The 19,004-nt window shown below is 25.5% G+C and overlaps 1 protein-coding gene across 1 annotated transcript; it reads right to left on the bottom strand.

The window, feature by feature from the left end:
• Positions 1–12,682: 12,682 nt before the first annotated feature.
• On the bottom strand, positions 12,683–17,440 carry Phum_PHUM374840 (uncharacterized protein; the record flags this gene model as incomplete). Its single annotated transcript, XM_002428248.1, has 9 exons — positions 12,683–12,853; positions 12,931–13,085; positions 13,161–13,426; positions 13,515–13,704; positions 13,782–16,142; positions 16,386–16,634; positions 16,820–17,053; positions 17,105–17,119; positions 17,338–17,440. 9 exons carry the CDS (start codon positions 17,438–17,440, stop codon positions 12,683–12,685), a joined length of 3,744 nt encoding a protein of 1,247 aa, XP_002428293.1.
• Between the last annotated feature and the right edge of the window lie 1,564 nt (positions 17,441–19,004).

Below are 19,004 nucleotides of genomic sequence, written 5' to 3'. Positions count from 1 at the left end.
TAATAATAATGATAATGATAATTGTAATGGAAATTATATTAGTTGTTAATGTAGAGGTTTTTTAAAGAGAGCCAGGACTTGCGGGGGGGGTCGTTACAATGAACGAACTTTTTCATTTTTTTTTTTTTTCTTTACTTCTTATTAATCTTATTATTATTATTATCATCGACACGTGCCTTGATCGATTTTGTTGTGAATTTTATTATTGATCGTTTTTTTTTCTTCCCTATAATCGTTGTTATATTTTTATTTTTAAAATTTTTGTGACGTGACTTTGAATGATATATAAAATGAATGCAAAAATCTTTATTAAAAAATAATAATAATGATAATAATGATAATAAAAGCGACATTTTAACGGAAAAAAAAAAAACATTTAATAATAATGTCAATTTTAAAAAAAGGAAAAGGTCGCGCACACACTTTTTTGTTTAAAAAGGTTTTTTAATAAACGTACAAAAATTCTTCGACCGCCATTTTATTTTTAAATAAATTTAAATTTATTATTATTATTATTACGTTGCGATCGATTCGATTTTTTTAATTTTTTAATCTTTTTTTTGTTTTTTTTTGTATTTGTATCGTTGTAAATAATTTGTATTGAATTTTTTTTTTTTTTTTAAATTTTTTTTTTCGTTTTTTAATCACGTGAAGACTTTAATCAATGTTATAAATGTTATATATATATATATATATATATATATATATATATATATATATATGTATAAAATTTGTTTATTTGTTAGATTTTAAAATGGAAAGAAAAGGAAAAAAGGAAAAAAAAAGGAGAAAAGAAAAAAAAGTTCTAAAGTTTTAAAGTTTTTTTATCGGATATTTTTGTCGATTTAGTCTCCTCCCCCCCCATTTAACTTTTTTTTTTTTGGGGGGGGGAGGAATTTTATAATTGTAACTAACAATAAAAACAAAAATTGAAGACATTTTTTTTAAAATGGGGAGGGGGGGAAATCGAAAGAGGAGGAAAGAGTCGAAAAAAAAAATAAATAAATAAATTTTTTCACATTTATTTTCCCCATTTTAAAAAAAATTAGCCGTCCTCGAATTTAATTAATTAAGATATGAAATTTATCATTATTATTATTATTTTGACGGAAAAATAAATAAATAAATAAATTAATTAATTAATTAATATAATAAAATGTGTGATTTCGTATAATTTAAAAGCTCAAAATTTTATTAAAAAAAAAAAAACTATGAAAAAAAAAAATTATTTTTCTAAAAACTTAATCGTGTGCATAAAAAAAAAAAAAATTGTTTTTTTTTTTTTTTCAATACTTTTGTGATGACCTTTTGCCCTTTCGTCCTTCATTGTTTTTCCTTAATCGATTTATCCGCCCTTTGATAATTAAATTAATTAATAAAATTTTTTCTCTCTGTTTTGTACTAAACGGTAACAACGATGAAATTATTATTATTATTGTTAATATTAAAAATTTTATTGCCTCAAAATTTTGTCTTATTTGTTGTTGATTGTTGTCGTAGCGTATGATGATGACATATACGACAAACAACAAACAATAAAAAAAACATGTGTGCCAGCCAATGATGCGTAAAATATATACATACATACATACATAAAAATTTTTTTATGTATATTTATATATTTTTTTTTTAAATGTAAAAACTCTAAAACGAAAAAATAAAAAATAATAAAAATGCTGATGTTAATTTTATGTACAAATGGATATAAATAAATAAATAAATAAATAAATAAAAAAAGGAAAAAAGAAAAGAAAAAAAAAAAATTTTTTTGTAATGTGTAAATGTTTATTTGTATAAAAAAAGATTTTTTTTTTTAAATATATAAACAAATAATAATAAAAATAAATAGTTTTTAATTTTTATAATTTTTTTTTATATATTTTCAGTCGATAAAAAATATTTTATTATTTTTATAATCCTTAAAAAAATAATAAAAACACCCTCCATTGATTTCATATTCGATTTATAAGAAGAATAAAATATTTAAGATGGCGGACACGACAACAAACGATACGTGGAGAATAAACGATAAATATATTGGTAAATATATACATATCGCAAAATGTTTTTTCGTTTAATTAATTTGTTGTTATTATTATTATTATTAACGATGGGTTTTCCCAGAATTTGTTTCATGTTTCACTCTACGATTCCTTGGGGATAAATTCCCGAATAATAATGGAATAAATATGTTTTTCGATTTCTTCTTCCTCTTAAAAATTATCATTTTGTTTTATTATTATTATCATCATAAAATAATTTCCGTTAAATCCTTTAAAGGTTCAAATATTTATATTTCGAATATATAAAAAATAAAAAGGGATTTAAATTTAATTAATAAATAAATAAATAAAAAGATGGAAAAATTAATTTTTTTTTTTTTTAATAAAGAAAAACAATATTATTATTATTTTGTAAAGAATTATAATTACAATTTATTTATGTATATAATAAACATTTTTTTGTTTTTGTTACGTTTACAACACTGATATGTATACGTTTGACAGGCAAAATCGCAGTTTAAAAAAAAAAAAAATTCTCAATTTAATAATAATAAAAATAAAAATAAAAAAAAAAAAGTAATAACGTTCTTATTACTATTTTCAAATATGGCGTCGATCACGTGACAAAACAATGATCATTTTTAACAGTTATTAAAATTGAGAATTTTTTTTTTGTTTAAATTAATAAAATTAACGCGCGAATTTTTTTTTTTATTTATTATTTTTATTTTGTATTGAAAAAAGTAATAAAATAATAATAGTAATAATAATAATAATAATAACGTTTATATATATATATTATTAATAAATGATATGTTATCGATAATTTTTTTTTTGAATTATTTATTATTAACGGACAAAATATATATTTATGTAAGTCGTTTTTTTAATAAATAATTATTACGATAAATTTTAATTAATAGAACATATACTACGTAACACTATAATTAACTCACGATAAAATTTAAAAATTTTCAAATTTTTTTTAACATTTAATATATTTTTGTAAAATTTATTTTTTTTCATCCCCCCTATTAATTAAGGGTAACTCTTTGGTTTAATGCAATCTTTGCAAGAGTTTTATTTGATTTTGGTGATTTTTAATGCAATTATATAGTAATAAAAAAGAAATGTTTTTTGTATTGATCAGACATTTTGTATTGGTAGCCATTTTGTTTTTGAAGTTAATTAACAAACTTATTTTATTTTCATGGTTGTTTTAAACATTTTGGGTTTTACAAAGTTTAATTTAAAAAACTGAAAATTATTTTTTAATTGTTGATAAATTATTTTAATATAATCACCAAAATCATTGCATGGAGGAGGAATTAATAATAATAATATTTATTAAAAAAATTACATAAAAAAAATAAATGCAAGGTAAAAAATAGTTTTTTTAAAATATTTATCTATATATATATATATAAAATATTATATATTATATATATATATATATAAAATATTATATATATATATCTATGTATTTTTTTTTTTTGCCTTTTCCCCTTTTATTAAGTTTTATATTTAAAAAAATTTTTTTTTTGGTTTAAAAAATATAATAATGAAAGAAAAATGGTTTCCCATTTTATAACTAAAGTCTCAATTCGAATAGTTTATCATAATTTTTTAAAAGTCTTCTTAAACATTTAAATTGATTTGAAAACGCTAAATTTTCTTTTTGTGGCGTTTTTACTAAATTAGTTTAAATGAGATTTTATTAGGATTAAATTTACTTATGAATGTGATTAAAAGTAGATATTTTTCCAGTTATGCGTTTTTCTCCAGCTGTGTGTTCGACTTGATTGGTTATCTGATCTGTTGCCACTGGACCAATACAAACGAGAGGATCTTTAAAATAAGAACATACCTGAAAAAACAGGTAATTATTAAATTAAATTAAATTAATCTATCGATTTTCATTCCCCTCCCCCGAAAACTAAAACAGTTTAACCGTTACTTAAAAAAATTTAAGTTGGCAACAATTAAAACAACGTTTGGTAATTAACATCAAAATGGCGGGTTTGACGGTTTCTTTTTTACGTTTCCTTTTGTTTTACACGGTTTTTATGTTTCTAATTGCGCAGTGTGTTTAATTATGTTTTAAAAAAACATCAGGTTGTGTGAAATGAACATTTTTCGAACGAATTTATAAAGTTATAAGTAATAATAATGACTTTTTCGTTTAATAAAAGTGTAAAAGTGTAAGCTTTGTCAGTTAAATCCTAAAATCCGTTTGAAAAATTTTTCAAATAAAATTCAATTACATTTAAATAATGCGAGTTCATTTAAAAAATTCATTATTCAAATAAATCTAATTGTTACGTTGCACAATGAAAAAGCGTTTTTGATTAATTTTAAAAAATTAACTTTATAAAATTACAATGAAAAAGAAAACAGAAAAAAAAATTCAAATGTAATAAGCAAAACGAAACGAAACGAAAAGAAATTAAAAAAAAAAAAATATTTTACTTTCATTTTTCATTTTTATTAATTTTTATTTCAGTAAATTTTGACGGTAGATTTCAAATTAAACAAAACAAAATAATAAAAAAGGTCATATTTTCAAAACATTATTTATCTAAAAACCTTTTTATTAAAAAAAAAACGTCATTATTTTTATATTTAGGAAAAAAAAAGGTAATAATAAATCATATTTCACCTAAAATTTTTCGGTTAATAAATCTATTTGAGTTACTTTTTTTTTTTTATTTAAAAAAAAACATAATTTTAATTATGTGCTATATTTTTCAAGGCAGTGATAATAATAATTCAACAGATACTCAAGTGGAAATGGGAACAAAAAATATTACAGAGCCGGAACTTGAAAATCATAAACGTTTTTGGCTTGAAAACATGAAGAGCATGGAAAATTGGCTACCATGTGGAAAAATTAAAAATTGAAACAAAAGTACTAATTGCAACTGGATAGGACACACCACAAGACACACCATGAGGGATCATAAGTTAAAAAAGATAAAAAAACGACAAATTTCTTAATTACAATCGAAAACTATCGATCATTTAATGTTGGGGAGCCAAAAGGGAAACATTTTCCGGTCACTACCGAGATCACCGGGAACCCAGTCACAAAAAAACCTGAAAAACAATTTAAAAAAAAGAAAGAGTGTGCATGTAACGTCTAGTATTTATTAATCCTTGGAAATGATGCCCACCAACTTGAACTTGAAACTTGTCGTGTTTGAAAATGAAAAAGTAATAATAATAATAATAATAATACAATGGGCGTTTTTCTTTAATAATGTAAATTTATCATAACGATAAGAAAAATGCTGACGTTGAATTTTTTTTTTCTGTTTCGTTTTTTTTTTTTTTTTTTTATTTTCCAAACATTTGATTACGTTTTAGGTTTGGGATAACAAAAAAAACGAGATAAAAAATTTTTATTATTTTTCACTTGGATTGCATAAAACTTACCTTTCTTGGAGCCTGACGATGTCTTCGCTGTAACTGACAACACAGCCCTTTGCTTATGTCACATTCACCACTCATGAAACATTCCTCACCTGTAAGTAAACAACAAAAATAATAATAATAATAATTTTTCGTTTTGATTGTGAGAAAAATCAAAAAAAAAAAAAAAAGATTAAAAAAACTCACTGTATTGTTTTTTATTACTCAATGGCGGTTGACAGGTTCTACCTTCTCCAGTTTCTTGGCACAAGAGTCCAGTTTCGCAATCGTTATCTCGTCTACAAAGTTCCCCTTGTTTTAATCCGTAAGCGAACAAACACGTACCTACAACTGTAAAAATTAATTTATTTAAAAAAAAAAATTTTTTTTTAATCTTAGAAAATTAAGTTTTCTCAAAAAAAAGAAAAGTTTTTCCATTAAATTTTTAATAACTTTTATTTAAAAGAAAAAAACCTCGAGTTTGTCGGTTGTTTAATTTAAAATCTTATTAAATAAGTTATATTATAAATATTATTAATTATTTGAATAAAATGCGTAAAAAATTTCATCAACGTCAAAAATGGAAAAAAATATAAAATTAATTTTTTTTTTTTTTTTGTGCATGCGTTCTAAAAAATTTCACGCAATTTTCTAAAAAGAAAAAAATCTAAAAAGATTTTATTATTATTATTATTATTACGAAGGGATTTATATTTTTTTGACGTTTTAAAATACGACGTGTGGTAAAAGATCATGTAGTGAAAAAAAAATTTTCTCTCAGAAAATTCTAATGCAATGGATGTAAAAAGATTTTGGTGGAAAGGTGATACTTTTTTTCTTTTTCCTTTGGCGAATAAGAAAATTCATGGAAAAATTTAAATTTTTTATTTCTTATAAAAAATTCGCATTAAATCCTTTTTATAAATAAATTTATAGTCATACGTACAAATTATTAAAAATATAAATAAATAAATAATTTATTTATTTATCGAGATCGAAGCAAATTTAACCCGAAAGTTTTTTTTTTTTTGTTGTCTTTTTTTCCCTTTAAACTTATCAATTTTATGGGGGGAAAAATATTTTTAACTTATTTTAATATCGATTTTCCTTTTAACAAGTGAAACTGAAAATTACTTCCCACGCATTTTTTAAATTTACCTTTTTCTTTTGTTCTACGTAAAAGAGAAAATCGTCTTCAATAAACTTTAGGTTAACAAAAAAAACAACTTTAATAAACAACAAATAATTTTCTTTTCGTATTGTATAAATATCTATTTCCCCATTTAACTATTATTATCTATTATTAAGTCGTGAACGGAAATGCTCATTTCATTTTTTTTTTTCTATTCCAGGTAGAATTTTCCAGATTTAAATCGTAACAACCAAACGTCACGTGTATATGATGCGTTTATAGATTTCTACTCGAACACAAACAAATTTTACATGGATGATGTTTGTGCATTGTGATACAGGTATTTATCATTATCATTATTATTATTATTATTATTATTATTATTATTATTATTATTATTATTATTATTATTATTATTATTTATTTATTTATTTATTTACTTATTTATTTAAAGAGCTTTTAAAAATCATTAATAAAAAAAAAAATGAATGTTTGATATTATTCAAAATGATTGGCACAATCTCATTTAAATTTATATATTGAAATGATAAATGATTTTTATTTAATTATAATTGAAAGGATTTTGTAATAAAAATCACGTTCGAATCGATTAATCGATCGATCGATCGATCGATCATTTTTTTTATTTTTGTTTAAAAAATTTGAAAATGGTGAAAAAAAATGGCGAAAACGTTCATATTTAATTTAATTGGATATATTTGTTGTTTGTAACAACAAAATAATTTTGTTTTTATCTCAACCCAAAACTTATTATTATTATTATTATTATTATTATTATTATTATTATTTTTAATACTATAATAAGTTTTTTTTTTGATTCATATGTTTTACCTAAAGCATACTTTATTTACTTTATTTATTTATTTTTATTCATTTTATTTAAACAAAAGGAAACGGAAATAATATCGTTTTTTTTTTTTTTTGAAATTATTTTTACTTTTTTAATGAAAATTCATTCATTCATTCATTCATTCATTCATTCATTCATTCATTCACGTTTCTTTTGTTTCTTAATAATATTTTTTCTTAATAATATATGTACATATATATTTTTCATATAATTAAACCTTTTTATTAACCTTATTTTATTACTCGCAGTAATTTTTATTTTAAATTTCATACGTTTCCTTTCCACACTCTATTATATTATTTATTATCATCCATGTAACGCGATAATTTTTAATTATTAATTATTATTATTATTATTATTATTACTAAAAATTCTTTAACGAACTTTATTTTTTTTTTTTCAAAATGAAAAGTTTAAATTTTAAAATTCTAGAAAATTCTAGAATTTATCATATTTATTATTAATTTTTAAAGAAATTTTAATTAATAAATAATTGGTAATATTTAAGTTGAAATTTTTTTTTATTACATATTTACCGATCCGAATTTTATTAATAATAATAATAATGATGATGATGATGATGATGATGTGGAATGCAAAAAGAAAAATTTTTTTTGGAGTTTAAAAAAATTTTCATAAAATTATGAAAAATATTTCCATGTTTAATTCTAATTTCAAATTAATTTATGAAATCGAACGCGTAATAAATTATTACCCGGATATTGATGACGTCATACAAAATTTGAAAATTTTCCATAAATCGTTTAATTCGATAATTTCAGAGGTTTTTACGACCGGATGTAAATGTGTGTAGAAAAAAAAAATTTCAAATAATTTTATAAATAATCGAAAAGAAATATATATGTGTGAAAAATATAATCCGGTCGGCCATTTTGTTTTTTTTTTTTTTTTGGGTCTTTATCGGATAAAATTTTTCTGACCGCTAGAAAAGAAATCATTTCCGGTCGAATGTTTTTTTTTTTTTTTTTTTATAAGTCGAATTTTTTTTTTCTTTTTACAGTTTATTATTATTATTATCGTCATCGTCGTAATAGAGGAGGATTTCCGGTTTATTTTTAATAATAAATAATTTAAAAAAAAAAAACTTACTTCCGTCAACGTCGACGCAAACAGAACCCGGACAACAAAATTCGTTAGCGGTACATTTTCTTCCGTAGCATGGTTCTTCGACTTCTTGTAATTCTTGTAAAATGTCAGAAGGTGATTCGTATCTCTGTAAGTACATCAAAAAGCACAATTTATATTAATAATAATAATAATGAATTCATTTTGTTTAAATTTTTCAAAAGAAAATTATTATTATTTATTTGTTTAGTTATTTTTTTCTTTAAATTCAATTTGTGACGTTTTTTCGTCGGATAAATTTTCAAAGATGTGAGTGATAATATTAAAAAATAAACTTTAATAATAATAATAATAATATTATAAACGAGTTTTAAAAATAATAATAATAATAATAAAATAAGAAGAAGAAAAAAATTATTACGCGAATCGTAAAACGCGTTTTTTTTTTTTTATTCGTTAAAGAAAAAACAATAAAAAAACAAAATTATTATTATTATTATTATTTAAGGTATTTCGTAGAAAATAAAAGAATTATAAAAAAAGAAAATGGTTTTCGAATGGGTGAATATAAAACGGGGGGAGAGAGAGGGGGAAAAAAAATGGCGTAATGTTAAAGTTAGGGAAAAAGGTTATAAATTCAATTTAAAATAATTTATTTTAAACAGTAGGAAAAACGGACGGTAGAGATTTGTAAGGAAATTAGTTTTATGATGCCCCCCACCGATGGGTTTAGACCTATCGCCTCCCCCCACTCCCCACAAAATAAAATATAATAATTCGAAGGAAAAAAATTTTTTTCTTTTTCTTTAATAAATTTTTAATGCGAATTCATATTGAAAATAAAATAATAAAAAAAAATTTTAATTTTTAAAAAGTTTTAAACAAAAGAAAATGTAGAGAGAGAGAGAGAGAGAGAGGGGGGGGGGCAAGAGGGAAGATAAAGAGAGAGAGAGAGAGAAATGAGTTTAGAAATTTAATACAATTTCTTTTTAATAATAATAATAATAATAATAATAATAATAAAACAAAACATTTTTCATTTAATTTTTTTTTGTCTCCCCCCTCTGTTTTGTTTTAAAACAATAAAAAAATATATACACGTTTTAAACTTTTTATTATTATTATTATTATTACTTTTTTTTTGTTTAAACAAAAACGTTAAAAATTAATTTTTTATTTATTTATTTATTTTGTTTATATCGAATTTTATTGAATCAAAACAAAAAAAATAAAAAATAAATTGAATTTCTATAAAATATTCATTGTAAAAAAAAAACAAAAAAAATTTTTTTGAATTTTTTTTTATATAAAAAACAAGGCAACAAACCTAACGCCTTTATCAATCGTCTCGTTCCCGACGATAATAATAATAATAATAAATAAATAAAAAATATGACGGGTTAAGCCATTAAAAAAAAAAACGAATCGACATGAAAAAGGAAAAAAAAAATTTTTCTTTAAATTTTTTAATCCAAAGAATTTTCAACTCGTACATTTTTAATATTCACACCTGGATATTATTATCATTATTATTATTATTATTATTATTATTATTATTATTATTATTATTATTTGTTAAACATAAATAAAGTTTCATGCATAATCCATTTTTTTTTTTTTTTTTAGAATTTATGAATGGAAAAATGTAATAATTATTTAAAATGTCAAACATTAAAAAATGATCCGTAATTTATTTTACTCTCTCTCTCTCTCTTTTTTTTTTTTTAACAAGAATAATAATATGTACGATCATCATCATCATCATCATCATAATCATAAAGAGTTAAAAAAAGCAAAAGGGGGAGGGGAGGGGAGGGGTGGGGAGGGGAAAAGGTTTAACCGAACGTGAATGAATTATTTATAACGTTATTGATTTATAATCTTTTTTTTTTTGCTGTTATCATAAAAGGTTGAATGTAAGAAGAAAATGAGAGAGAGAGAGAGAAAAAAAAAGGTTTAACATCTTATATATAAAAGTTTTCTTTAATCATTTTACTTGAGGTTTTCCTACCCCCTCTCTCTCTCTCTCTCTCTCTCTCTCTCTCTTTAAGGAATTTAAAAATTTAAATGGAATTTATTCATATTAGAATATTTAAATTTGAAGTAAAATTTTGATTTTTTTTTTTGAGGGGGGGGAGAGGTAGAAAGGGAGAGGTAGGGAGGGAAGGTTTAAATAATTTTAAAAAAGAAATATAATTACCTGTAAAAAGGGTTGATTTCTAGAACTTCCATATCCTCCGTAACCCATATTTGATAACATTTCGGGGCTGAACCTGTTAAAAAGTCCTCCCCAACCCAAAACCGTCGGTGTAAAAAAATAAAGTGCCAAAACAACCGTCATTAAAATTTGAATTCTCGACATTTCTATTTATTTATTTATGTATTCTTCTCCCAATTTTCAATTAATAATAATTAATAATAATAATAATAATCTTTCAATTTCTTCTTTTTACTGGAAAAAAAAAATAATAATAATAATTTTTTTTGTCAACGATAAACATTATTAATGATGAAAAATTATTAATTAAAATAAATTCACAAAACTTAATAATAAATAAATACATAAATTTTATTATATTTTTTATTTAAATAATTTTATTATAATAATTTTATATACATACCTTTGGCAAAAAAATTTTTTTGTTTTCTTATAAAACGTTTGAAAAATTAATTTTTATTTATTTATTAATTTATTAATTTACGATTAAATTATGTATATATATATATATATCGAAAATATTTTTTTATTTACTTATTTTTATTACGCGTAAAAATAAAATAAAACAACACTTGTTGCCCTCTTATAGCTGAACGTGAACTGTCGCAATGGATGGTTCCGTGGAAAAGCTTTGGTGGAAAATTCGATCAATAACCTGAGCTTTCGCAGTTAAATTACCCTTGTACACACAAACACACACATACACACACTCACAACCTACCATTCAGGTTTTCCCTTTTTATTTTTAGTTTTTCCTCTCTCTGTCTCCTCCTTTCCCCTCTTCCTCCCTCTTTCCCTCCCCTCCTCTTAATATTTTCTTTATAACCCGAACTGGATTTTAAGGTTCCCCCAAAAAAAAAAAATTTTTACGTTATTTTATTTTATTTATTATTATTATTATTTTCATTCATTAATGACCCTTTTAACTATTTCCCCTCCTCCTCCTCTCCCCCCTCTTTTTTTTTATTCCGCGTGTTAATAATAATAATAATAATATTTTTAAGCCGCGGTTCGGGGAAAAAAAAATTTTTTTTCTCATGTTTTTCATTGTTTATCGACTCTCGATAAATTAAAAATTCAAACGTTAATGATAATAATAATAATATAATTATTTATCGTTGTTATTATCATTATTATTATTAGGGATTTAACAACAACAACAACAAACGGACATATTTTCTTATATCCTAGTTTATTAACGATAATTTAAAAAAAAAAAAAGAAAAACAAGTTAATAATAATTTATTTCGTTTAATAAATATAATATTATTATTATTATAAGATTTACCGGAAACGGAACCGATCGCGGATTAGCGATGATTAACCAAAATAATAATAATAATAAACCGGTTTGAAGGTAATAAAAAACAAAATATAAATAAAAAAAATATACAAAAAAATTATAAAATATATTAAAAAAAAAAAAAATAGAGTAAATCTACAAATAATAAATAAATTTAATTAATAAATAAATAAATAATTAAATAAATAATTAATAATAATAAAAATTATTAACAGGAAATAAAAAAAAAAAAAACGTTAAAATTCACCGAACAGATACACATTTGAAATTATTTTTTAGTCGTTATTATTAAAAAAAAAAGAAAAAAGTTGATCGTAAAATGTTTATTATCGTTACGATAATTAAATATACTCACAGGGTCTTTTTATAAAAAATATATATTTAAAAAATCGATAATTCAAGTTCTAAAATTAGGTAAATTTTATAAAAAGGCACCTTTTCCACAAAGTATTTTCACGCACACGCACACGCACGCACACACGCACACACGAATCACTTTGATTATTATTATTAATACGTCGTTTCCGTTTTTTTTTTTAGATTGTTTGACTAGCTTTGGTTGTTGTTGTTATTGTTGTTTCCGGTTTCAAAAAAAGAAAATTTTCCAACATCGATAAAAAAAGGAGTATTGAATGATAATTTTTTTTTTGGTTTTGTTTTAGGATGCGGTCACGCCAGTGATGCTTTTTAACCAGGGTTTGTAATATGTTGTTCTCATGTAGACTCCTGGAAGATAAGGTGCTGCACATTTAATACCGTGTGATACCGTACCTAATAGTACCCAACGGCCATCTTCTCTTTCAACCATTAGTGGACCGCCTGAATCTCCCTGTAATTATGGCGTATGACGTTAAGAGAGGTATAAAATTATTATTATTAGTATATTTTATTTAAATTAGTAATTACCTCGCACGAATCTTTTTGACCGTTTGCGTAACCGGCACATAAGAAACTGCTTATTATACGTTTTTGATGTCCTGCCGTTTGAAACATTTCTTGACAAACGCTGTTTTCGATAAGTGGAACTCGTACCTCTTGTAAAACGCTTGGAACTCCTCCACCTTTAATAACAAAAAAAAGAAAATTTATTTATTTTTCCCGTTCGAAAATTCTTTGTTGTCCTTTTACTAACTAACCGTATTTTAATCGTCCCCAACCGGTTACGGTTGCCATTCTTCCGACGTAGTCTTCACCGTCTCTAGGCATGCATATCGGAACAATATGTTCCTCGTAATTAATTGGCGAATCGAGTTCTAAAAGTGCAAGATCGTTTTCGAATGTTGCCGGATCGTACTGTCGGTGTACAATTACTCTTCGTACGTTTTTCGCCACAGATCTTTTAGCTTCAAGTTCTCCGCTTATGTCGTATTCTCCAAAAACTGCTACCAACGACGCTAAAAATCTGAACAAGAAGAAGAAGAAAAATGTGATTTTTTTGTTGTTGCACGTCTTTAAAATTATTCTTTTCGGATATGGAAACGATTTTTTACCCGGGTTGACAATGTGCCGCCGTTATGACGTATCTGTTGGTGATTAAAACTCCGCCACATTTATTTTTAGTAAAAAGTCCCAACCATGTCGATTCACGAACTAAAACTTGCCAAGGATAGTACCCGAATTGAGAACCTTTACCTCCGACGATTCTACCTCCTTTTTTTACCAATGGTCGAACGCCGCATTCTGAACGGAAAAAAATGTTATTTCGATAATGCCGCCATGAGGAAAATTTTTTAAGTTTTTCGTTAAATTTAACTTACGCCTACGAAAATCTACCGGTGGTGGTGATTCAATTTCAGGTTCGGTATCTTCGAGATTTCCTTCAGAACCAACGTTTGGTATCTCAGTTGTTGTAGTTGTGGTTGTTGTTGTACGTTTGGTAGTCGTAGTAGTAGTAGTCGGTTTAGGTTTTTTCGTCACTGTTGTTCTTCTCGTTGTAATAGTAGTTAAAATGCTTGTCGGTCTTTTCGTCGTAACCGTAGTCGGTCGTTTAGTTACGGTTATTATAGTTGGTTTTTTAGTACCTGTTGTGGTGCCTGTAGATGAAATTGGTTTTCTCGTAGGTATCGATGTTACCGTTGGTTTTTTCGTTGGAGAAATCGTTATCGGTTTTTTAACCGGTTCGGTTATAGTTGAAGGAAGAGTTGTAGGTTTTTTAATTATTATACCGGGTAATGTGGTTAAATAATTTGTCGAAGGTTTTTTAGTTGTCAGTCTCGTTGGTCTTTTTGTCGGAGTGTAAATAGTTGTTTCGAAAATAGTAGTGTCGTCGAATTCAGGTCTTAAAGTTGTCGACCGTCGTGGTGGTAGTCTAGTAGTTGTTAAAATAGTGTTACCTCCCTCCGTCGTGTATTTATCATTTTCTTCTCCAACGTGAACGTTGTTCAACTGAACGCCATTCGAACTTGTCAATGAAGTTTTGTTTTCGTTTTTAAACAAAACATGTTCTAAATCTTGAAAATTTTCCGAAAGGGAATTGACTATTTTTTCAACGAATAAATGAACTTGGCTACCGACTTTCTCTTCGTGAAAGGAAGGAGTCGTAATGTCATTATAATCTTCATCTTCTTCCTCTAAACCGTTTAAAGGAGTACCGTCGGGTACTACTTCAAGAGCGATACCGTTGGGTAATTGTATGACTTCATTTTGACCGGAAACGTATGTTTCAACTACAGTAGGTTTTTCCATTTGATTTAAAGCTGTGGAATTTAAATCCGGATTTCTCACCGGTGGAAAATTAATTAGATTTTCTTGACCGGTATGATAAACATTATTTTCATAAAATTGAGTCGGTTTTGTTGTTGTTGTTGTTGTGGTTGTTTTTGTCGAAAATTTATTCAGGGTAGGAGTTGGACGACTCGGTTTTTTACTAGGCTTAGCGGTTTGAATACTTTGAGTCGTATCATGGCTTATCACAACCAAAGTCGGAGCCGGCTTATGTTGATTAGGAGTTACCGAAAAGGCGGGACCGTGAACAACAGTTGTCGATGTTCCAGGTTTGGTAGATCCTGGTTTAGGACGTTTTTTTTTATTTGACTCATCATCTCCTATTATCGATACCCAAGTAGATAATCCGGAATCCGTATTACCTGGTGTGGTAACAACTTCCGGTTTCGGATAAGTCGAATTAAGTATTCCAATTATATGATTTATCGCTTGATTATTGTCTTCTAAACCTCCTATCGGTTGGGATATCATTATCGGAGGTTTAGAACTACCCGTGTAATAATCATAACTAAAACTCGGATACCTATCATCCGGATCGAAAGCAGGCAAAGTCGTTGCTCTTATTGGTATCGTACTCGATAAAAATATCGGTTTGCTTGATTTTTTACTCGTTACTTGGGTTAAGTCCGTGGGTACTTTCGTGACCGGTTTTTTCGTTTTGTTATTATTATCTTTATTTTTATCGTTATTGTTGTTGCTACTACTACTACTACCACTACTACTCGTGTAAGTAGGTAAAAGAACTAAATTATCTTCGGAAATAATATAGGATGGTTTCGGGTGAGATGTTGTCGGTGAAAGTTTCGGAGGTTGAGAATCCGTTTTCTTGTAGAAAAACGAAGAAGTTGTCAACATATCAGGTTTATTCGGGTATTTAACAAAAGTGACGTCATCATCCGATTGAGTTTGCGTATTACTTTGAGTAGGATGTTGCGTTACGTAAGTGTATAATTCTTGCCATTGAGGATTTTGCGTTTCGGAAACGGTGTTACGTAAAGGTTTTTGAGTGGAAAAATGACCAGATGATGATTCGATATGACCTTTGGTGACGGATTCCGTTTTAGTCGAATCTTTAATCGGAAATATATGATTGTTGCCGAATATGTACCCGAAATTATCTTGATTTTCCGAAAGTTGATTTTCCATACTGGGCGTAGTGAATTTTTCACCGTATTTATTATTTGAATTGGGTATCGTAAAAACATTTTCAGGATTTTTATCATCTTCGACGATTGTACCGTCGTGATTTAAAAGTACCGTGTCGGCTGCTGGATACACGTGCAATGGCAAGTAATCTTGATTATCGATGAATTGTCCACTCGCGTTACCGTTAAAATATTGTTCGAGTATCGGTTTTTGAAACGATGGTTTTTTAAAATTTGCCGCCGTGGTACCTGTCGAAAAAAAAAAAACTTTAATTACGATTTTAATAATAATAATAATAATTTTAAAAAGATAAAATCATTTCGTGATTCGTTTTTTTTTAAATTTAGTTTTAGTTTTTTTTTTTTTTTACTCAAGGAAAAATAAATAATTTTTTTTTTTAATTAAAGCCTAAGGAAAATTTCGTGAACGAAAATAATAATAATAAATTTTTTGTTGTGAAAGTCGAGGAAAGCAAAAAAAAAAAATTTTACCGGATATCAATAAACTTATTAATTTATCTGGATCTTTGGAGGCGGCGAAAAATTCGCTGTTGTACGCAGGACTCGTTTTTTGTGCGGTTTCAAAATCAGGTCGCGTGCTAAATTTTGCCGTGGGATATTCCGTCGTTGTTGTACTTTTCTTCAATTCATTATTATTATTATTATCCGAAAGGGAAATTTTACTAGATGATTCGGCTAAAGAACTACCGTAGGAACCCAAAAGATGAACGACGTCATCTCCTAAAAAAAAAAAAAAAGTCACGAAAGGATTTTAAAAAAATTTTTTCCTGTTTCAAATCATCGATCTTTTAAAACAAACAAATAAAATCTTTATCCGGAGAGTCAAGAGGGGGGAGGGAAGGAGGGGTTCCTCGTCTTATGACACGTATTTTTTTATTAATTTTTGTTAAATTCAATAATCTTACCTATCATTTGTATTTCACCCGAATTAGGTAGAGAACAACAAACACCAAATAAAAATCCATCAATGCAAGAGCCGATCATTTCACCTCGTCTTTGATTACATTCGTAATTAAACATACAAATTCCAGTCTTTGGCTCTGATTGATTTTTATCCGTTGATGATGACGACGACGATGATGATGCTGTTGTGGTACATGGCCTCGGAACGATTCTATACCCACCAAATAATTTTCTACCTATAAAAAACAAAAGAAATAATAAATTTTTCAGCGGAAAGGTTCCATCACCGCATGAAGGTACGTCTTATAAAAATTATCATTATTATTATTAACATTCGCCACCGCCATTCGAACGATACGCAAAGCCTTTCGGTAATTTTTAATTCAGTGAAAGTAATCACTCGTATCGTTATTAATATGACGTCTAATGAATTATTAGATTATTAATATGACATTAAAATCAAAACAACGCGGCGGCCATGTTGTTTTTTTCTTGTGACGGAAAAGAAAATTTTTTTTACCTGTTTCACTATGGTGGTAACTTGTTGTAGTAGTAAAAGAAATTATTGTTTGAAAATGAAATTGTAATAAAAAAATTGTAGAAATCACGAGCCATATTGACATCTCAAAGGCTGCATTCTGTTAACAAAAAAAAAAAAAAAAACAAATTATTATTATTATTATTTATTAACGTCGTCTGGTCGTTCCGGTTCGACTATCGCGTTAGCCATAATTGAAAAACAAAATGTATTAAAAATTAAAAAATATTTCGATGAGATTAATAACGTAGATGAAAAAAAAGTCCAATAATTAGAATTCCTAACACGGTTAAAAGCATTTTAAAAAAAGGGAGAGGAGGAGTAGGAGGAAACAGTCGAATCTGGAGAATTTTAAATATGGCGTCGTCGGAACATGAAAGACTAATAATAATGATAATTATTTAGTTTTAGTTTTTTTTTTAAAAAACAACGCGTCCTTATAAAAAGTGAATTTTCAATGAAATTTATCATGATAACGTAAAAACGGATGTTGTTAATTACGTATTCATATCAAATACGTAAAACGTGTCTCGGTTATCACAACAAAAACATCCGATAATAATAATAATAATAACTTGGGCTGGAGAAAAAAAATTTACTTGCACTGTCGTAAAAATAAGATTAAATGACACAAAAAAAATTTATTACGATCATGATGATGATAATTTTTTTTTCTTTAATATTCGGTGGAAAAGTAAACAGAATCCAAAAGCTTTTCCTGGAGAAAAAAAGGAGGAAAAAAAGAGCGGGGGGGGGGGGGAAATTAAATCAACCGAAAATAAAAAATAATGAAGTTTGATTTTTGATTTTTTTTTTTTTATATTTCCTGTAAATAATTTTTACAGTCGACAAGTTTTTTTTAAAAAAAAAGTTTTCCATTTAAAAAAAAAGTGAAAATTTCTTTTTTTTTTTTTTCTCCAGAAGAAAATTGTTTTTTTTTGCGTTTCAAATGTTTTCCTGGAAAAGGTAAAAAAAAAAAAAGGAAAAATAAAACGTATCGATTTTACGTGAGAAGAAAAAAAAATTTTCTTTTTCTTTTCATTTTTCTTTTTTTTCCTTTTTATTTTTCTTTTTTTCCTTTTTATTTTCCTTTTTCTTTCCTTTTTTTTCCTTTTTATTTTTACTGTAAAATGTTTTATTATTATTATTAGTTTTATCGATCTGATTTATTTTGATTTGAGAACAAAAAGAAAAGTAACGAGACGGAAATACAAAAAAAGGAAAAAGAAAAGGGAAAATTTGAATGTTTGGTAATTCGATTAATAAAAAAAAAAAAGTCATAGAGTAAAAAAATAAATAATAAAACGTTTGTAAAAAATTTTTTTTTCTATTCGCACGTTTAAAAAACTTGAAATTGTAAAACGAAAATTTTTTAATTTTTTTTTTTTTTGTAAATTTTGCTTACGTCACTAACAAACAATTAAAAAAAACGAAATAATTTTTAGAAAGTTAACGGAAAAAAAAACACGCGAACGCAAAACCAATTTGACCAACTGTTGAAAACGAAAATTTTAATATTATTATTATCATTATTGTTATTGTTTTGTTTTGTTTTTCTAACTGTAACAATAAAAACAAAAAAAAAAAAAAGAAAAGAGTAACCGATAAGAAATTTAAATGTGACGATGACTATGACGATAATAATATTA

Source organism: Pediculus humanus, genomic scaffold (genome assembly GCF_000006295.1).
Source record: "Pediculus humanus corporis 1103172107823 genomic scaffold, whole genome shotgun sequence".
In the NCBI taxonomy this organism is placed as follows: domain Eukaryota; kingdom Metazoa; phylum Arthropoda; class Insecta; order Psocodea; family Pediculidae; genus Pediculus; species Pediculus humanus.
This window is presented reverse-complemented; position numbering and strand designations above follow the sequence as displayed.